Source organism: Oreochromis aureus, linkage group 6, assembly GCF_013358895.1.
Source record: "Oreochromis aureus strain Israel breed Guangdong linkage group 6, ZZ_aureus, whole genome shotgun sequence".
Classification (NCBI taxonomy): Eukaryota; Metazoa; Chordata; class Actinopteri; order Cichliformes; family Cichlidae; genus Oreochromis; species Oreochromis aureus.
This window is the reverse complement of record NC_052947.1, coordinates 30,071,126-30,092,696: the sequence shown is the minus strand read 5'-3', so window position 1 is coordinate 30,092,696 and position 21,571 is coordinate 30,071,126. Positions and strand designations below refer to the sequence as shown.

Below are 21,571 nucleotides of genomic sequence, written 5' to 3'. Positions count from 1 at the left end.
ACCAGTTTCAACAGGTGGCTTAGTTGCTGCTTAAAGGTTTGATTAACAGAGTGCAGAACAAAACAGATAACAGCATAGATTCCTTGAAAGGTTAAAAGTCATCAACACCAGCAGCAGAAGCAAAGGACAGTTTGCTGATGCAGCTTTGGAGGTCAAAAAATACCCCACGGCTGCATCTGTTCCAAGGACACACGATCCTTTAGACTGGAAGGAATGATAAGTCATATACCCTCATATTTATAGGTTAGCCTACCTATGTATACTTGCAGCGTTTCCAAGGCTGAAGAGGTAAACTGCCCAAAAAGACACTAACTGAGCCCCGAAATATGTTAAACATGAAAATATAGACATTTGATTTTTCTCTTGTTCATCTTTATTTTCCATCAGCATAATTAGCAACATTCAATCACACTTGATGCCACCGTAGTTGAAAGATCTTTTACAAAGCTTACTGGGGCCTACTCAGCCCACATACAAAGTAGCAGACATTTAAATCCAGAAGACCTATGTGGTAAAGCCACTAAAGATATGAAAAACATGTTGATCATTGATAATTTGGTATAAGAAGTATCACCGGTTTTGGACGGTGCAAGGCTATTTCACAGAAGTGCCACTGAGAAATGACATTAAGGAAAGGCTTAGACTGCCATCTCTGTGGGACAATGTGTTAACACTGCATGACACTACTAAAACAGTGTATAAACCAATCATTCAGTTTCATTTAAACAGCTTTGTAACCACTCTGATCATATTCCCTTCCTCATTACTCCACAAGGAAGTAAAGACCGGTCATCAATGATAAAGAACATATGAACCAAATCATTATTCTCTATCCGCCTCACGCTCAGAAAGGAATATCATGACTCTTCATCGTGGTTAGCAAGACCACACACTTTAGAAACACATTTCTCAAGTCAGAAACTATAGAAATGATCCCTGAAAGTATAGTCTTAGTGTGCTAACATGTGAAAGCTGCATTTGCTTTTCTGTGAAGTCTTCTTCACTCAGGGTTCCTCTCTGACATTCAATAAGCTCCGCCTGTTACCATGTTTTGGCCAATCATCTGTGTTTAGGCAAATAATACTGTGTAGCACATCCAATCACTGGATACCTCTAACAATACTGTTGGCAAACATACAAGAGAGAACGGCCAGACTAACAGATCAATTTTAAAAAACTTATTAGGGAACAATAAGTGTAAATAAAAGTTACAAAAGTGTGATGGTTGTGACATTCATTTGAAGCTGTAAAGTTTCAAAAGGCCCGCCTCTCACTCACTGACAAATTAGACAGATTGTGTAAGTGTCCCTTAAACATGAAGTACAAAAAAACACAAGGTGCTTTAGTAATCTGAGTACATAATAGACTGTGCTAACTTGCAGGATACTTCACATACAGACAGACTATTAGACAACAGAGAGACACAGCTGCCCCGACTACTGACATTTTTAACTTATAAAGTTGGCTCATGGTTTATGAAGTGAGTGCATCATGAATATGTTTAATATGAATTCTTTAACTGTAGTATAGTAAGCGTAACTAAACATAAAAAGTATAACTACATATCTTTTACACATACATGTTCTGGAACTGTTTTTATAGACCTGGAATTTAAATGTGCTTGTTTTTTCTATTTCTATGTACAATACACGAACACATGACTGGACAATAAGGTTTGATTCAGACCTTTTCTCACTTCATGTTTGAGAGATGTTTTTGTTATTTTAACTTCCAATAAAAAATACTTTCACATGTTTCAGTGGGCTGAATCTATTATTTGAATATCTCAGTAAAGCCTGCAGGTAATCAGTCTGCTAAAGTAGACCTAGGTGTTCTTTTATTCTCAGTAAGGATTCAGGTAGTCCGGTCTGGCTCCATGCTGAAGTCCTTGGATTTGTCCTCCTCCTTGTGTAATTTGTTCTTAATTTGTTTTTCGGGGAATGTTTTTGTTTGTTTGTTTGTTTTTTCTGTTGTCTATATAAATTTGGTTTTGTTGCCGGAGTATATTTTCCTTCCTACGCACAATGCGGCAGTGTGGAAACATCTGTAAGAAAGATTATTGGGACCTACTCAGTCTACATACAAAGTAGGTGAGAATAAAATCCATAAAACTCATTGTTTATCTCAAAAAAGACATGCCAATCATGTGTTGATAATAATTATTGATACTTTGGTATGATAAGAAACCCTGTTTTATATTTTAAAAGTACTGGTTGTGTGGTTGTTCCACAAAACGGTGTTAACAAAAATAATAAAGATAACACTTGTATGTAATGCTTGTTTCTGCTACAGGAAACCATGCCCACTGAGGAAAGAGCTCTCTATGGTTTCTTTTGTACCCATTGTAACCACTCTGATCATATTCCCTTCCTCATTACTCCACAAGGAAGTAAAGACCGGTCATCAATGATAAAGAACATATGAACCAAATCATTATTCTCTATCCGCCTCACGCTCAGAAAGGAATATCATGACTCTTCATCGTGGTTAGCGAGACCACACACTTTAGAAACACATTTCTCAAGTCAGAAACTATAGAAATGATCCCTGAAAGTATAGTCTTAGTGTGCAAACATGTGGAAACTGCATGTGGTTTTCAGTAAAGTCTTCTGCACTCAGGGTTCCTCTCTGACATTTAATAAGCTCCGCCTGTTACCATGTTTTGGCCAATCATCTGTGTTTATGCAAATAATACTGTGTAGCACATCCAATCACTGGATACCTCTAACAATACTGACAGCAAATGTACAAGAGAGAACGACCAGACTAACAGATCAACTTTATAAAAGTTATTAGGGAACATTAAGTGTAAATAAAGGTTACAAAAGTGAATTTGTGATAGTGGCGACATTCTGTTGAAGTTGAAAAGATTCAAAAGGCCAACCTCTCTCACTCACTGACAAATAAGACAGATTGTGTAAATGTCGCTCAAACACAAGGGTCTTTTTTTATGTACAATTGAAGTACACATGACTTGACAAAAGAGTTAAATTCAGACTTGTTCTAGAGATGAGGTAAACTGTTTCACTGAAACTTTGAGATCAAGTTCCTATTTGACGTCCGCCATAGATAGATTTTATCTAAATCAAGCTCCTTCCAATTCTGAAGTATTTACTTCATTATATATATATATACATTGTTTTTTTGCACAAAATCCGTAACCACTCTGATCATATTCCCTTCCTCATTACTCCACAAGGAAGTAAAGACCGGTCATCAATGATAAAGAACATATGAATTGAATCATTATTCTCTATCCGCTTCACGCTCAGAAGGGAATATCATGACTCTTCATCGTGGTTAGCGAGACCAAACACTTTAGAAACACATTTCTCAAGTTAGAAACTATAGAAATGATCCCTGAAAGTATAGTCTTAGTGTGCTAACATGTGGAAACTGCATGTGGTTTTCAGTAAAGTCTTCTGCACTCAGGGTTCCTCTCTGACATTTAATAAGCTCCGCCTGTTACCATGTTTTGGCCAATCATCTGTGTTTATGCAAATAATACTGTGTAGCACATCCAATCACTGGATACCTCTAACAATACTGACAGCAAATGTACAAGAGAGAACGACCAGACTAACAGATCAACTTTATAAAAGTTATTAGGGAACATTAAGTGTAAATAAAGGTTACAAAAGTGAATTTGTGATAGTGGCGACATTCTGTTGAAGTTGAAAAGATTCAAAAGGCCAACCTCTCTCACTCACTGACAAATAAGACAGATTGTGTAAATGTCGCTCAAACACAAGGGTCTTTTTTTATGTACAATTGAAGTACACATGACTTGACAAAAGAGTTAAATTCAGACTTGTTCTAGAGATGAGGTAAACTGTTTCACTGAAACTTTGAGATCAAGTTCCTATTTGACATCCGCCATAGATAGATTTTATCTAAATCAAGCTCCTTCCAATTCTGAAGTATTTACTTCATTATATATACATTGTTTTTTTGCACAAAATCCGTAACCACTCTGATCATATTCCCTTCCTCATTACTCCACAAGGAAGTAAAGACCGGTCATCAATGATAAAGAACATATGAATTGAATCATTATTCTCTATCCGCTTCACGCTCAGAAGGGAATATCACGACTCTTCATCGTGGTTAGCGAGACCAAACACTTTAGAAACACATTTCTCAAGTTAGAAACTATAGAAATGATCCCTGAAAGTATAGTCTTAAAGAATCTCTGGGTCGAAGCAAGAGGTGATTCTCGGGAACGCCGTTCTCACTCACGGTTTATGTCAACTGTCAAACATGACCTAAACAATCAGTCCGCGAAGAGTTAATAGACTATAACTTTTACAGAGCTACGATTATGCAAGTAAATCTAAAAGTGTGGCTAAAGATGTTTATTTAAGTTTTAAAATCCAGTTTCAAGTCCCACAATGCTTTGCGAAAGCAATCGCATACGTCACTATACGAATGTATTTATTTTCACTCAGAAATCTGTAACAACCGTTATTTTTATTGTTTCCCTGAAATATGAAGTTGTCAATAAAATAAAAATTGAAAGAAATAATGCGTTGATCATGGAAAAAGCAGTAACTTTAAGTTTAAATAAATGTTGTGTGGTGCATCGCTTATTATACTCCTGACATGAATCTGGCAAAGAGGAAACGTTCCGCTTAGAAACAACTATTACAATTTGTTTAATTATAAAAAGTTTAAACTCGAAACATTTGGTTACAATGTTAACGATACATAAATCACAAAAAGAGACGCGTCTATTCTGTAATATCAGACGTCAAATCTGTACATGTAGCACCGCAGCTACCCTTGTTACGACACACGAGGGCAGCATTTCATTGGCTAGTATCGAGTGTAATCGTCACACGATATTCAATGTTTTAAACAGACTGCCAAAATTCATATTTTGGTTAATTTTGCTTAAAATAATAAAAATAAAAAGAACCCCGCTACTTTAGTACACAACATCCTACAAAAAACTCACTAGGCGTCGAATGACGTCAACACAGACGCTTAACTTTAACTAAAAAAGCTAGGTGAAATAATTTCACCTGCAACTAAAAGCAACACACTAAGGGCGAAAACTAAAATAAAAGTGCCCCACAAAAGGCTCAGTCGACAGTATTTTCAACTACATTTTAAACAGGCTGAAGCTAATTATCGGCTAACATAAATGCTTTCACCCAGAGATACCACGCCTTCATATCAATTTTCTTTCTATAAAAAATGTTTTTAATCACCTTTGAAACAAATTACTCACCAGCATGTTGACCAGCAGCACATTCGCTTTGTCTTAAAGAAACATTCTCAACTTTTAAAAGCTTTAAAAGCAAGCCAAATGGCCAGGAGACTCCCAAGTTATTAACGTTTTGTTGCGCATGCTCATGGACAAAGAGGAAATTTGCGTGTTTTCTTAAAATAGTTTATTCGTGCATGAAATTAATTAAACAAACGCACTCGTTACATATATATGATCGTTTTAAATATCAGAATAATTTATAATACATTAAGACAATTCAACTTGATGTTCCAATTATCAGACATATGTCATGCTAAGACAACGTATAGTCATCAATGCATAAGTTTTGTAGTTGAAATTAAAAGCTCAAAAACTCGTGAATTGCTTTGGAAAAGGGGGGAGGATCAAAGGCACCTATGTGGGCATCTACTTATGAATACCAAGAAACCAGGAAACACGAAAGAGGCAAAAACATTCACCCCCCAAAAATATTGAAATACATTTTTCATTTATCATGTCAAATCCAGGTCAAAGCAGTCCCAAGACCTGCTGTAGTATTACGATAATAAAGCATTCCTAACTGCAACAGAAGTGTGAGTCATACTGTTCTTGCAACAAAAAGTAAGGGGTTAGATGGAATTACTGCTTAACATTATATAAATGAGTTGAGGACATTACATATCCACAACATATTCAATTAATTACATCATTTCAGTAACATGCAGGTATCATATTGTATAACTGTTATCAGTTTTATATGGATGTTACTTTAATCCCCTAGAACTTATTTAAAGATTCTTGTGCTCCTATAGATTGCAGTGCTGTAGCTGAACTAACAAAACAAGTTTTTAATAAATGCAATAATTAAAGTAAAGAAAGCAACTTGTGGGCCTCTAGATTTCACGGTGTCAGTGTTAACCAAGAGTTCTCCTCTTTATTATAAAAAACAAAATGACAAAGTTCCCACCATTGTGGAGGTATCGCGTTAGAATAGACATTAAATTTCTATCGTAACATAACAACATTTAACTACATGTAAATCATACCCAGGATAACTGACATCAGATCAATGGATGGATGGATGACTGGAAACAGGGCAACAAAAAACCAGAATTATTATCATCACAGAGAGAATCAGTGGGCTTTGTGCGGTCATGCTTGCAGTTATCACATATGTACAGTCTGAAGGTCGACGGGAGAACTGCTCCACAAATACTGGCTCCTCCTGATTAATTAACGTCGAAGCTCCGTCAGATTTCGTCCACTCTCTATGGCTCCTTGTACCTCCTCCACAGCAGGTGCATCTGTCTCCGGGCCTCAGAGCGAACACATCTGGGGAAAGAGGTGTGCTGTCGGCCCTTCACCTGGTAACCACAGAGCGATGGGACACAGTTCACTTCAACAACTCACTACCTTTAAACTTTATTCAAAACATACAGTCAACTAAAATATGGCAACTACTGGGACACAGTGGCAGTTTTTTAAAGCATCACAGTGGAGTAAAATGCTCTCAGATCTTACTGAAGATATTCAGCAACCTTCTGCTCCTACTCTTACACATCCAGGTTCACAATATATTGTACAGTATACTCTATGAATTATATGAAAACCCATTCTGTAGAAGCATTGTAATAAGGCTAAACAGTTCATATGAGAAAGGTGAATCAGACAAGCTAAAGAAGTCATAATCCAGACTGAATTCAAGTCAAGAAACTACCTGCAACTCTAGAAATAACAACGAACAAACTCCTTGAACTGTAGCTGTTAGTGATACTTATCTGCTTGCCAGCTCCTTCTTCAGACAGGACCTGAAGGAGGTAGCACGCTCCACAGCTTTATAGCCCTGAGATGTGTGTAGACAGCCAGAGTGAGGCAGGAAGACAGGAAAACAATCGCAAAAGTAGTGGGCACATGGAAGATGAGAAAAACAAAAGTATAAGTGTGGTAAAATTCATGATAATAGGGGGAAAAGCATGGGTTAGAAAGGAGATGTAGAGAGAGGTACATCAGCAAAGTAAGGACAAAAGAGAACACTGTTAAAAAGCCAAGACAGTGAGGCCAAGACAGCATCAAAAGGGACACACGAGACCAAATAAAGTGCAACATCCAGTCCTACAGTGGTGCCAAGTTTGTTATCACATGACCACCTCTGTAGAAAAAAGGGATCTGAGCTGTGTTATTGCATCAAAATCCACCACTGGGGGGCAGTATGGCCTTTTCTGACAGCATCACCAAATTGCTCTTAGGTGATTTCCAACCCACAAGCCTGCAAATTATCTTCTATTTGAGCTTTTTTTTGTTACATTCCTGATGCTTACTAAAAGTCTTTCATCGATATTTTAAAGCCTGTTATCATGTGTGTATGTTAAATGCATTTTTCTCTTGTTTTGGGTAACTGTTGATTTACCTTAACTATTGACTGCAACTGAAGAGCACAAGCAGTCATGAGTAAAGGATGGCCTAGTTGTACCAGCAAAACATCTTCTACAAAAAAGGTTTAAGAAACTGCTGAATAACAATAATACTTGTAGTTTTGGATTTCCTGTTTTTTTTGTTACTCTGTGACACTAAATCCTGGCACAGGTAAAGCAAGTTTGCATTTAAGGTAAAGACTGATTCGTTATTCTTTAATGAAACAGGCAACAAGAAGCTCCCATGTTTTAAATTTCAGCTTTTCTTTTTTGAATCTAAAATGCTCAAAAAATAACACATTCTATAGTTTTAAACCACTGTGATTTGTTTATGTGGCTAACTTTGAAATTTTAACTCTACCTCGTCCAAGTTTTTGGGTAATGCTGGATGTCAGAATTTATACTTGAGAACCCAGATGCTATGACTACCCCGTTCTTCTGGTCCTCTGGGTGCCACCAAAACAGCTCTGACCCACCAAAGCAACGAGTGCACACAACCCGGTATCACGGCAAAGCGGGTAATAGACACGCCGGTCCACAGTGTCCATTTCACACTTTGCCTCTCCAAAGCGTGAAATGGACACGCATGCAGAAGCTGCACTAAGCTGCAGTACCAGTAGAGGGAGATATTTTATTTCAAGCCAACATGAAAATAATCAAAGTAAAGCATTTAAAGAGACATTACTAATATATTCATGTGCAAATACAAATTAGCCACCTAGCTTAATAATTTCTGGCATAGTGGGAGCCTAGAATGTACTTCATACCTTTCTGTCACTGTGGACGTTATGGCTTTACATATATTTTCTCCCCTTGTTGCAACTTGCGTCTCCATTTCATGCTTTAGAGAGGCAAAGTGTGAACTGGACACAGCAGACCAGTGTGTCTGTTACACGCTTTGCTGTCATAGGCTGTGAAGGTGCCTCGTGGTATCTGGAACATTAGCAGCAGATCTTTTAGGTTCTGTAGGTTGTTTGTGTTAATGGAGTATGTGCCCATGTGCCCATGTGCGGTTCAGTTGGGCTCAGGCATGCTACACATGTAGCCTTCATCTGTAGTTTACATCTGGCCATAGAACTCCCAAACTATAGCTGCCTTTGGGTGCTCAGTACTCAGGCAGAGTATAAGGCAACTGGTCAAGTGGGAGTACACCCTAAATCTTAATGAGAAAACTGTCTCTTTGTAAGTGCTCTGGAGCCCACTTGACCTCAGACCTTTCTGCGAAGGGAGGTATATTTCTCAAAAGTGGTTCCTTTTTTGTGTCCTGGTGACTGGCTGTGATTCAAACTTTTTCTAAACAAAGATTTTTCAGTTGGAGCTGAGTGCACTTTTTCTTAAAGAGAAGAAAGTTCTTTACCCTGGCTCCCCTGTGCAGCCGGTCCTTCATGATACCAATGAACTCCTTATAGGAGAGCTGGTCATCGTGATCGACATCGAAGATCTTGAAGATGGTGTTTACAAGGTGACGTGTCAGTTTGAGCCCTGTGGCCACATACACCGCTCTGGCAAACTCATCTATCAGGGGAGAAAGTAAAAATGACTTTGCTCATTTGTTTAAGTGCAGCTGAGTGAAAAACCTGGAGGAGAAAACACAGCATCAGTGAGTGTAAGCAGAGACCTTCAGTGCCCGCATTTCAAGCTCAATACAGTTTTAGTACCTTGTCCAATGGAGCGTGCAGCAAAGTTATACATCTGCATGGCAATGGCAAAGTCTTCAAGGTTGTTGAGAAACTGGAAGAAGGATCTGAACTCATCAAAGGTGATTCCCTGAAACACAAGTAGAAACAGTTAACAAAACGACCGCAGGGAGAGGTACTGGAGAAAAAGAAGCTTGGAAATGACGAATGTCATTTGAGCGAGACTGTGAAGGTGCATTTAAGTGGCGTGCATACAGCATTCCTCAAAGTGCATCTAGTCATCTGTCTGAAAAATTAAAACACTAAATGATTATTCAAGCGATTCCATGACATGGCCTCATGAAGGACGTAAGAAGTCATTCATGGGTTTAACCATCGTATGTGTGTATGATGTGGAAAATTTTTCGTTTTCCTCAGTGGCTTTGGCTTAATTCTCAAATTACAGTTAAAGTTTGTATGAGAAATATTTTGCAGCATTTTGTTACTCAGAAAGAGCTGCTCTCTATACGGTGGCATTTTCAAATGTTTCAATACAATTTGGCAAATCACTAAGCAGAACACTTATTGATTGTTTTTGGGATCAAAAACTCTGTTTATTTTTTACTGTATGCAATGTTGTGTTGACTCATCGCATGCAGAATAGTTCAGCTAATTTTCACATGTTTAGGTCAGTAGTGTAAGTAATAAGAGTAAGTGTAAGAGATGTTATGTGTTTATTCTGTCTCTGCCCATTAAAATGGAACTACCATAAAAAAGATTCAATTCTCTAATTGAGAGAAAACAGACAAAAAAATTCAGCAGAGGATCAGATGATTCTTTCTACTACAAAAGATTTTCAGTTTTATTCAGTTTATTGTATTGTGCTGTGTTGTCAGTCAGTGTTTCCTTACGTGCTATGCAAATGTATAGGCGCTCTTTTGCTTTGCAAAGTAGAATGTAAAACACTGCGCCCCTGAAATCAGCATGTGAATAGATTCACTGGGACATGCTGTAGTTGTCACTAATCCTTGGAAAAAATATTAGCCTTGTATTGTTGGCACTCAGTGTCAGAGACACACGAATGAAATATTTTCTGTGAGTTTTAGCATTGTGCAGGTTAACTATAGTGTTTTTCTGCATGCATGAGCTGTTTCAGGAAATGCACTTTTTCAGCTTCTGTGACCTTCAGATATGTTTGGAGAAATATACCAAAGCAGTTGAAAAAAACAGTAAAACACATTGCAGTGTTTCATCTCTCGTAAAGTAGCATAAAGTGAAAACCAATTGGGATGTACAGTCTAATTGTTCGGATGACATGTGTTCATACACTGAGCATTCACCCAGCACTAACAAAGGATATAAAGGATATTGTGTATTTCATGAAATTAATGACCAAAGTCCATCTGAGCAAATGGTTGTGAGGTGCACCTCATGCTCTTTGCTGTGAATTTGCTGTAACCCTATAACAGATGCATAATTCATGAGATAAAATATTATTAATCAAATAAATAAATGGGGTTTTTTTGGAATTACATGACGAAATGTAGATTAAAATACAACAGCTTGCTGTGTATCTTAACCTTGACATCGCTTATATGAAGAAAAAAAGAGAAGGTGGCAAATTAACTTAATAGCAGGATAGACTGACAGATTGTAACTGCAGGTTGTGAATTATACGAGGCAGAGACCAACCTCCTGCTTCTTCCACAGCATGAAAAGGAAAGAAGGGAGGGACAGAAATAGAGATGGGTTGCATAAGGACTACATGCCAAAGTCTAGCTAGATAGCACAGCTTGATGGATAGATAGATAGATAGATAGATAGATAGATAGATAGATAGATAGATAGATAGATAGATAGATAGATAGATAGATAGATAGATAGATAGATAGATAGATAGACGCAACTGAAAGTGTAGTGAAATGTGTGTTTTTGTGTGTGTTTCTGTGTGAGATGTAGTGAAGCAATTGAGCGCTCAAGTGTGGAAAGCCACAACAGCCTCAGGCAGAGACAACAGTTTGAAATTACAGGTACTCTAGATGTCAAGAAGGCAGAAACTCCCATACAGGAAGGAAGAATTTTATTATTATTTCATTACTGACCAATGAATTGTCCAGTAAATAACTGTGCGCACATGTATACTGTACCTTTTCATCAGGTATACACTGGCGGACATTTTCCAGATAGGCACTGATGTTTTCCACATTGGTGAATCGCAGCAGGATTTTGGCAAAGTCTTCTTCACTGATAGTCGTCATACCTTTAGAGTAAGTCAGGAACTCAATTTCCAACACCTCTGTCTGGAGGTTATCCATAAATCTGAAAAGAGAAAGAAAGGACCGTAAAAAAGAAAAAAAGAGAACTGTCCTATAAATCATCCATTCTGCCAAGTGGTTATTACTGTTAGCGTTAGCACTATTTCTGTTCTAGTACCTGTAGAAGTCATCAAAGGTAAGCTCTGCCTTCCCTTTCTTCCCAAAGAAATGGACCAGTAGTGTGGTGTCAATTGTGATGCTATCGTCTGCTCGCTATCAAAGAGAGAGAGAGTGATACGAGAGACGATCAGTGACTAAATGACAAACCTCAAGCATTATGGCTGGAGGAGAAGGACAAGTCCATCATTAGACCAACATGGCCACCGCTGTGCCAGATTAGCAGGAAGCAGGTTTCTGTTGCACGTGTGCAAAACGTGCGCTGGATGAGCATTACAAATTACATTACAAATGACATCACAAACTTCAGTCACAGTCATCAGCTCAGACAAACAGTCAACGGCCTCATGAGATCAAACTTACCAAGTCTAGGCAGCATAATATGATGTGAAACACGTACTTCAGTCAGAAGAGCCAAATAGAAATTTACAAGCAAACTGAAGTAAAGCAGGTAAGTAAAGAAGGGAAGTCAGATTAGAGCTATGGAAAAAATCGTTCTCTATGCAGTCTAGACTGGTGAGGAGTGATGCTGTAGCAGCGTGAAACACAGACTGATACAATGTTAAAGAGTACTCAAGTATCAGCCCAAATCAAGAGAAGGCGATAAGATCATAAGTCATGCCTACATTCACAGAGCCAGTGGGAAGGTAACGGTGGAGGTGAACAAGAATGCAGGAGGAAGGAAGACAACACTTTAAACAGGTGGAGTTCATTAAGGACAGAGAAACAGACGAGGTAAGCAGAAGACATGAGAGGAAAAGAAGACTTGTGGAAGAGCAACTAAGTGCAACACAGACAAATACACAACAAAGACAGATCCCATGCATTTTTCTGCAAATGCCACATTGACACACCTAAACAGAACCTCAAGTCACCAAAAGCAACACCAAACAAAACCCACATAAGCACAAGTGCAGAGATTTTGTGAGCCGATTCCACCTTTTTCCATCATCAGATGTGTTTGGTTGCATATCCTTCTAGTCTCCCTTGAGTGTGTGTTGACTCTGTGACCCAGGTCATTTAAAATCCATTCAATGAGCTTTGGGTTGTTTCGACTGTTTGCGCTTGCTTTAATCTGCTGGTTAACACCTTGTTTAAAGCAAGGTGACACGCTTAGGATTTTAAGCCTTTGCAGAAACTTAATCTAAGTATTTAGTTCACTATTTTCTGTTCATACACAGTAACATACTTGTATCTTTCAGAAAAAGGTGATTTTTGAGCAGTTCCAGAAATGAATCAGGCAGCATCAGGACAAAAAAGAGAGGAATTCAAATACACATCTTCTCTCTAATGACCTGTCATGCCCCACCCAGCCAACCTTCATTTCCAATCTTTCACCATGCTGAGGAATACGCAGACATAAGATTAAATAAAATCTCATGTCCTTCTAAGAAGGAGCATTTATGGCATTGCAATCATCATCATAAATATCATCATCACCACGATGCCATTTGTGGTTCTACCTCAAGAGTAAAATCCTAAAATCCAATGTGGGACAAGAAGAAAATGTGAAACAAGATCACACGTTTATATAAGGGAAAAAATATCAAGAGGTCTTTTTTGTGCTTGTTTGGTGTCACACAGTGAATATTCATTCAGTCAGTCAGAAATGTCTGTAAGTGAGCTGCAGTCTTTCTGATAGAGAGGAAACTATCCACACAGATAACAAAGAAAAAAAGTGATCTTACAACAAACAACTGATGTGACAAAAGTCATTAGAATTTTACTGGGCATTTACCAGGTTACATTTTAGGCTTTTATTAAATTGTTGTTATGTATGAATAACCGCCAACTAAAAACTCTACTGGTTAAAGTAAATCATGTTTCAATTACAGATTCTTTTGGTCATCAATGCACAATATTAACAATAAGCTGTAGGAAGATGCAGATGTTCAAGGCAGTAAAATTCTTAAATGTATGGTAGATTAAACTGGAACCACACTGCTAACTCACACAATAAAAATGTCTTGTGAGAAACAAGCATTAAAAGTAAACACTGTTATAAGACCACTCTTAGCTTTTGGTCTGTTGCTGATTCACTTAAGAGTCTGGTCTTTCAGTCTTTGATTAGGGACAAAGGAAGATTTCCTTTGTGTAAACACAAGACAAACTGAAACAATTACAGACTTATCATTGCTGTGTCTAAGTTTTCTGTGTCTCATTTACTAGACGTTCTTTTCATTAAGTCTCTGATTACGGACAAACAGGACAAAATTTGTTTTGCTCTTTTATCTCTTAACTGACGCATTACTGATGTCTTTATGACACATGAGCTGTTCATACATCTAGACAGTATCCAGGTGGTGTGTCTCTGCCTCTCTTCCCTCCCACGTGGAGTTCCCTTAATTCCGTTTTGTTGTTTTGAGCTTAAAACAAGGAAATCATCTTGCATTATCTTTATTCAAAACTATTGTGACTGAGGAGTTTATGATTCTGGTGGGTGTCTATTCACTGCTGCAGTGAGTTATCAGCTGTTGCACAAAGACTTGTACTAAATGTATTTCAGAAGTCTTCAAGATATAATTTGAAAAAGGATGGATCCACAACTACAGGAAGTAAAGCCTGCAAATGAATGGAAGACACCATGGTTGGAGTGATATTTACTGAAGTGTACAAACTAGCAAGGGAAATTACTTAGATTTTAAATGCTGTACACTGTGGGCGTAGGATATAACACCAGTTATCTGAGCTTTATGTTGTAAATAGAACATTAAGTTGAAAAATAATTACTAAAGCTACATTAAGAGATTTTTGACCACTACTTTGGTCACTACCAATTCCTCCATTACCTTTAATTAAGCTTTTTCACAAAAGAAGCTACCCGATGCTGCTAAAAAATGAGCTAGACCAAAGTAATAACAAAGTTGCAGTCAAATATTTTTGAAATTGAAAGTAGAAGCACTGAAACAATTTGATCTAAAGTTTTGATTATTTATGATTAGTCCATGTGGTAACCTATTTTTCACTGGATGCCATCTTATAATGTTGTTTGATGCTGGATCATCAATAATGCGTACCCTTACCATGACCACAGACTATAAAGAAGTTTATTTTAGCCTATGCATCTTATATGTGCAAGTGTCTTTAAGTGTAATCTCTTCTACCAGCCAGCAGGGGGCGACTTCTTTGGCTGCAAAAAAATCAAGTAGCCTAGACATCTATGGGTAAATGGCCCTCGATTCCCCTTTCTGGATAAATTCAATGGATTATTTGCTAGCTTCCATTCTTACTGAACACAATAAGATGCTCATTTTCTAAAGTACGACTGCAAATAGTGTTCATAAGGATGATAAAGAAAGTTATGCCTCATGCATTTGGTATCTTTTGGTGTCACAGTCAAATCGTAACACTTGTAATGTCTGGTTTTCAAAAAGATAAGATGACAACGATCAAAATGTTCAGCTTTAAAAATGTAACTTGGCTAATAAATTAGCGATGGCGCCGAGGCTACAGCCACCTTTTAATTAGCCCATGATCCCAATGAGCCTACCTCCCTTACAAATTCTAGAGCTATTTTTTCTTACGTGTCTAACCAAAAAAACTTTGTCATTGTGATGTGCAATAACTTTGTCATAGCAAAGGCTTTCAAGAATCCAGATCAGTCTACCAACTTGTCGATGTAATGCAAAACGGATCATAACAAGCTTATCATTCCTGGAAGTGTGGCGGTACTAGTGTGAGCTCATCATCCCCGTGACAACGTAATCGTTACCACGCCCACAAGGCACGAGCCAACACCTGGTGCATGCATGTGTCTATTTGTCCATCTGTGTGTTTATCTGAGAGCTTGTGCAGTCTTTGATCACGAAGCTGAGGGTAAAAACAGTAATTACTGATGTAAACGCTAAACGCTGTTCCTCACCCTCCCCATCTGTGAGTAATACTCCGGAGGAAGAGCTCATTGTGGGTCTTTAGTCAAGTCAGTCAGACTGTCAGTCAGTCACACCTTCCAGGGGGAAAAACAGCCAACCCCCCCTTTCCGTTTCGTGGCCTGTTCAATTTTCTTGCAATGACTTTTATCTCCCACATTTTCTTTCTTTCTTCTTCTTTACATCTCTTATCATTTCTTTAATCTTATCCCACCCCCTGCTCTGATTACGCTGATTTCCTTTCACCTCACACTACCCGTCAGTACCTCCTTCACCTGACAAACAGAGGTGATTTGCTCTGTCCTACACTCCCTCCTTTTCTACCTGTCAGTCAGTCCCTCCTTCTCCAGACAAAAGGAAAGAGGTATAATGGTGACTAATCTGTTGAGTAAACACATCTTTCTTTAAATACAACCTGGTTCTTTCTTCTCACCCAAATGTACTTCCCGAACTTCTTTTCTTCTCACTCACTTTGTTCCTGAACATTTGTTCTGCCTGCTGACCTGTGTCATCTTCCTTTGGCCTTTTTCACCCATTTGTTTACTCTGATTTTATCTCTTTCGTGTGTTCTTCACCCTCATGTTTTCCACTTATCTGATATCGCGTCCTTAAAGATATGTTATTTCTTTGAATTACATCTTTTGTCTGGCTGTCGTCTTGTTTGTCATTTCACGGTTTCACATTTTTTTCGTACTTAATTTAATCCTAAATCATCTCTAATCCCTTTTATGTTTAATATATCCCTCCATTAAAAAAAAAATCCTCCTTACTCTTTTCCCCCATGTCTGATTTTTCTGCTCTGTCCGTCTGACATCCCGGCAGATGAAAGGCTGCACGGTGTAAATACAAGGTCAACCCCATTATGTTTCACTGTCATTACCTCAACCTCAGCTTCCGCTGCCAACACAGCAGACAACCTGTCATTAGTGAGCTAGTCTGTTAGCACTGTTTTAGCTGTTACTAATGATTACCAGTCTTCAGAAAGTACTATCAGGAAGACACTTTAAGCTGCAATTGTAGAAATAACTGGAAACACTGACTTTGATTTATTGAGACAGCTCATTTGTTAACCCACCAGTCATGAAATATGTTAAGAAGTATCAGATTGATGAACAGATATTCTGGGATCCAAAGAGCATAAAAGCTTCTGAGGTAATGTCTCAGCAATTATTCTATCACCGCCTTTTCCTAGCTTGGAATAGTGCATTAAAACAATAAGGATGAGGTTGGATGCCTGCTAGTCCCGATTAGTTCAGCTCACCATCTGGTTTTAATTTTTGATCCCAGGGATTTTGCAGGTTGTTTTTTTTTCTAAATGTTAACCTTTTGTGTAAATCATAGTTTAAAAGTGAGATGTTGTCCTGTAACTCCTCATGAATTCTACTGCGTGAATTTAAGTCTGTAGTGATAAAGAGACAAAGCTTTTGTATGTGCTCTGCAGTCAACCGTCTTATCCTTGTTAAACACTTGTGGCGTAACGTGGGAATGATCTGACACCAAAGCTACGCCACTAGTCACAACACGGCACAGATAACAAGGCACAGATACACATACGAAGCAGAATGAAGACAGAAGGAAGGTGAAAAAAAGACAAGTTATTAGAAAAAAGGACATTAAAATCTTTGTCATTAAATAAATAGATCGGTACCGATTGACAACAAAGGCCAAAGTCTTTCAAAATATTCATAATCTAAAAGTAAATAAATATCTTCACAGACAGAGTGAAATGACTTAGGATGGAGCAAAACAGGAAATATTTGGAGGATGCTCACATTATTTCATTCAAATACACAGTGTGTCGAGTAGAGAAACATATTTTCTCACAAATTAAAGGTAGACATTGGAGCTTGAATGCTGATTTTAAATGTTTCTTTTAGAGCTCATCCAAACAAACATGATTTCACACTGAAAAAAAAAACAGTAATGATTTCTACACTAGTCTAAAATTAAATTATTACTATTTTCAGGAACAAGAACAAAGAAGAACGCTGTGGGACAAAGGAAGGAACGCTGGGAAAAATGATGAGATATTTCTGTTCTAACATTTAGGAAACAAAGAAAGAAAGAAAGGAAATGTATCATCACTATCAAGCCAAACCAGAATAAAAGTTAGAACGACCAAAGCTTTTGCAATAATCTCAAAGTGACTATATTCAAGTGAAGCTTCAAAGTAACTTTTTTGGTCCATGTGCACTTCAACCAGTAACACATGACTTCTCTGAAGATTGGAGAATAACTGTGGTGTGTTTCAAGTAAAGCTTTTATTCTCAGAGTAAAGTATTATATAGTATGTAGTATTTCGAGTTTGATTCTGGCCAGCTTGATGGAACATATTTCTTGTGAACGTGTGGGGGCATTTGGATCGTCTATTTGAACTATCTGGTGCTGAAGAATGAGGAAAAAGTGAAGGATGATTAATGCAGGGATGAAGGAACAGAGGACGGTTGGGTATGTGTACCTCCGCCAGGTCAGAAAAGAGGACTTGACTGGCGCTTCGCCTCAAAACGTCCCAGTAACTCCGCGCCACAAACTCCTGACTGTCTTTTTTTAGCACCTGTAGGAGTGGTCAAGCAGGGCCAGGGTCAGTCAACCTCCAAATCAACCAGTTCAGGAAACAAACGTCCATTGCCCATTCAATCATGTCATTATAAGTAAACATACACAGATTATGTCTCTGAATTTATATGTGAACATACTACAAACAGGATATTTAGGAAAGGTGTCACATGTAGATGCAAGCATTTTTTATTAATACCTGGCACTCACTAGTTCTCTCAATAAACGAGACTCTATCCATTCAAACATTAAAAAATAAACAGTGAACATTTTCACGCACAAAAACATGTTAGCATCAAACAGGAAGGGGCATACACAAAATAGCTAGTTTCTCTGCAGCTAGGTTTACATTAGAGATAAAGTAAAGGATACTACCAACAGGGAATCATCAGAATGATGATGGATGTGCTATTCTGTTTAAATCACTGAAGCTATAACTCGCTCATGCTGCTGACTCAGCAACAAACACAAGTAAAAAAAAACTTTTTAAAGAAGAAGTGTATGAAGATGTCACCCTATAGGACATTGTCTTTATTAAATAAATACTTCAGGCAGTTCTATAGCAACAGTTGGTTCTGTTAACAAACGTTATTCTACCTTAATAAAGGCTGACCACGGTGCTGAGCTTCTGACCACCCACCTCGTCTCTCTCTCCAGGGAGTAAGCAACAGCAGCCATTTTAACATGACCCTGCAATGCTCTTAACTTCACTGCGACAATGCGGCTATCCATCACAGCAGTGACAGGAGGAGTGCATATGTGTGTCTGTCTGTATGTGAGACAGCATGAGAGAGAGAGAGCAAGAGAGAGCAGTGGCTGGTAGAGTATGGTTTCTGACAGCACACTGCTGATTTTCACTACACTGCAGGCCGTTTCCACTCCACATATAAATTAGGACTCATAACAGACAGCTACAGTCATTGTCATTATATCTCAACAGACACTAGGGACAAAAAAAGCACTTGAAAGTGATAAAATGGAACTATATTAAATGTCCAACGTTTCAAATAACGAGGTCTGGGTGATCTCTGTGAACGAAAAGCTCAGAAAACATTCAGTTTTAAACATTTCTTCCTGCTTTTATGGCTAAAAGAGAGGCAATGTCCTTAATATGGTCATCTAAAGTACATCTCTCTGGCTGTGATCACAGCAGCACCGCCCACGTGCTGTTCATATTTTTTGTTTGCAATGGACAGCCAATTAAAAGAAAGCTGTATTAAAAGGATGGTGGCTTTTGAGCTTAATTTGCTTTTCTGGTTTAGTGGATGAACTGAGGGGCTGCATCAAGAATAACAGAAGTAAGGATTATCTCGAACTGCGAATTATGCAAATCTTTTCTAGTACAATCCAGGAAAAAAAACATATAGAATTTAAGTATAATTAATTATTTAAATATTTAAACCATAATATAAAGCATTTCAGAAATGTCACACGCAATTATTATTCATTAATATGCAAAATTTTATACAGCAGCTTCAGCAGTTTTAGTCATCATCATTGATACCCAATACCCAATCTCCAACTATTTCCTAATCATTGTTCCCTTAATAATTGTAGAGCGCATCAGGTTATATACAATTAATAAGTCAAATCTATCAGCATTTTGCACAGGGTTGGTAAATAAGAAATATTCATCCTTGAGAGGTAAAAATCTGTTTAATTTTCGATCCCATAAGGCTCAACAGACAAATTCAACCTCTTTGTGTTCTTTATGTAAATATGATTTTGTTCAGACAATAGAAACATATTTTTGTATGTACCCTTGGCTTCCTTCCCTAAAAAATCTCCTTCTATATCTTTGTATTAACAAACTTCCCCCATCAGGAACAAACAACAATGCCAAAAAATACAGCACGTGTCCTAAAAAGGACTAAAATGGAGTCTGATTGTCTTCAGAGCTCTACAGGGTCTCAGGTCATTTTAAATTACATCGCTCTCTTTTTGTAAGAGTTCATCTCTCCTGACCCCTTAAATGTATTACTCTTTTCTTTCTCTGTCCATTAATCATCCCTCAATCAATCAATCAGCTGACTTGACAGATGGGCAACCTTTCTTGAATTTTTCCCTTCTCCCTCTCTCTTTCTCTTACATTCATCCTTTAAAGTAGCTTACAGAGTTCATTTCACTGATAACAGAGGATCAGGTGGACTGGGTCAAATTTAAGGCTTTTTCCATCATCAGGAGCAGAAGGGAATGACAGACCTGATATTAAGGTTTTTAGTGTATTAAAAAAATCTGCTGCATATATATATTATATGGAATGTTTAAAGTGAATGCAAAATAAAGGCCATTAATATGTGATTTAATGTGTGAAATTTAAAGGTCCTGGTAATCTATATTAATTTAAACTTGGCAGGGTTGGTGTGTCCTTATATTTAATGAACAAAAATGATTGATATAACTCTTCTCACCTATTTTTTCACATTAAACTTAATAATTGTATCTAAAAGGCATGGTGACACACAAACTGCAAAGCAAATGTTTTAGTGACTGAGAAACAGTTCAGATGTATGGAAAAATATATGTGTCACAAGTGGCAGGTGAGCCAGAACACAGTCACAGCCAAATAATTTCTATTTTTTCAGCTATTCATTTCCACTCAGCAGCCCAAAAATATTCATCGGAAATGGGAAAACGCCTTCTTGGTAATCATTGCAGCAGATTCACGCTGTCATGGCCGCCTCTGCTCTCGAAGCTGAATTCTGCTCGCTCGAATGATTCTGATTTTTGACAGTTTGGAGGCCAGAGCCCAAAGGAAAAAGGTCACTTTGAAAGTGACCTCACAACCTCGGTGATTGACAGGTTCAGTTTACGGTGTTCAATTTAAATATTTGCCCATGATTAGGTTTTATTTTGCATTATTATTGACACAAATATAATTCCACACAGGTAAAGTTCAACATATTCTCAAATGGTTTCACAAAACTTAAGCTTTTTGTTACTATTAGGTTTCTCCTCTGACTGATTGCTAAACAATAAAGCTGTTGAACTGACCCAGCTAATAAAAACAGCCTATTCTCTGCTCCATAAATATCTTTATCTATCTAAAAAGCAGAAAACGAGACTATGCCATGTGGATACCTACGCTGTTCATGGGGGCAACCTGATATCCATACAGCTGCATACTCTAACACACAGAGAGAGACATGAGGAAGAGAAAGAAGAGGACAGAGCATGCAGTCAGAGAGGAGGAGAGAAGGTAAAAGACATGTTAGTACATGCAAGGAAAGAGGATGTGCCATTTTCAACACATCTATGATTACATTTTAGAATACACACTGTGCCTAACACCAAGCATGTACTTTCAAGAGATAAGTTATGTGGGAAACATATCCTTCATTTTTCAGTGACAGTATTTCCTGTGAGCCAACAGCACAACCAGGACTGTTCTGTAAGATACCCAATGCTTAGATCAACAAATCTCTATCTCTCATTTGCTTACACATTTACACAGGTTGTTAGTAAACTTGGGTTT

At 37.8% G+C, this 21,571-nt stretch overlaps 2 protein-coding genes and 4 non-coding genes across 11 annotated transcripts in view; all 6 read right to left on the bottom strand.

The window, feature by feature from the left end:
- Nucleotides 1–5,310, bottom strand: part of vps37a (VPS37A subunit of ESCRT-I) — a 32,520-nt gene extending 27,210 nt beyond the window's left edge. Inside the window, exon 1 of the mRNA XM_031727442.2 lies at nucleotides 5,234–5,310. Coding sequence (XP_031583302.2) covers nucleotides 5,234–5,239 — 6 coding nt within the window. The 5' untranslated portion in view covers nucleotides 5,240–5,310. The remainder of the gene's footprint in view (nucleotides 1–5,233) is intronic.
- LOC116310638 lies at nucleotides 737–952 on the bottom strand. Its single transcript, XR_004198730.2, has one exon. It is a non-coding gene; the product is annotated as a small nucleolar RNA U3 (small nucleolar RNA).
- Nucleotides 2,348–2,563, bottom strand: LOC116310639. Its single transcript, XR_004198731.2, has one exon. It is a non-coding gene; the product is annotated as a small nucleolar RNA U3 (small nucleolar RNA).
- Nucleotides 3,161–3,376, bottom strand: LOC120440813. Its single transcript, XR_005613538.1, has one exon. It is a non-coding gene; the product is annotated as a small nucleolar RNA U3 (small nucleolar RNA).
- LOC116310637 lies at nucleotides 3,968–4,183 on the bottom strand. Its single transcript, XR_004198729.2, has one exon. It is a non-coding gene; the product is annotated as a small nucleolar RNA U3 (small nucleolar RNA).
- Nucleotides 5,311–5,379: 69 nt separating the features above from the next.
- The window catches only part of micu3a (mitochondrial calcium uptake family, member 3a), a 43,609-nt gene continuing 27,417 nt past the window's right edge, over nucleotides 5,380–21,571 (bottom strand). Inside the window, exons 8-15 of one of the 6 annotated variants that reach the window (XM_031727437.2) lie at nucleotides 21,182–21,223; nucleotides 17,999–18,094; nucleotides 11,673–11,767; nucleotides 11,387–11,558; nucleotides 9,282–9,390; nucleotides 8,981–9,138; nucleotides 6,991–7,055; nucleotides 5,380–6,579 (exon numbers count right to left, since the gene is read on the bottom strand). In XM_031727437.2, the coding sequence (XP_031583297.1) occupies nucleotides 6,573–6,579; nucleotides 6,991–7,055; nucleotides 8,981–9,138; nucleotides 9,282–9,390; nucleotides 11,387–11,558; nucleotides 11,673–11,767; nucleotides 17,999–18,094; nucleotides 21,182–21,223 (744 nt within the window). In that variant the 3' untranslated portion in view covers nucleotides 5,380–6,572. Of the gene's footprint in view, nucleotides 6,580–6,986; nucleotides 7,056–8,980; nucleotides 9,139–9,281; nucleotides 9,391–11,386; nucleotides 11,559–11,672; nucleotides 11,768–17,998; nucleotides 18,095–21,181; nucleotides 21,224–21,571 lie in introns of those variants that run through there. The other 5 variants (XM_031727436.2, XM_031727440.2, XM_031727438.2 and 2 more) reach the window with 5 other exon arrangements.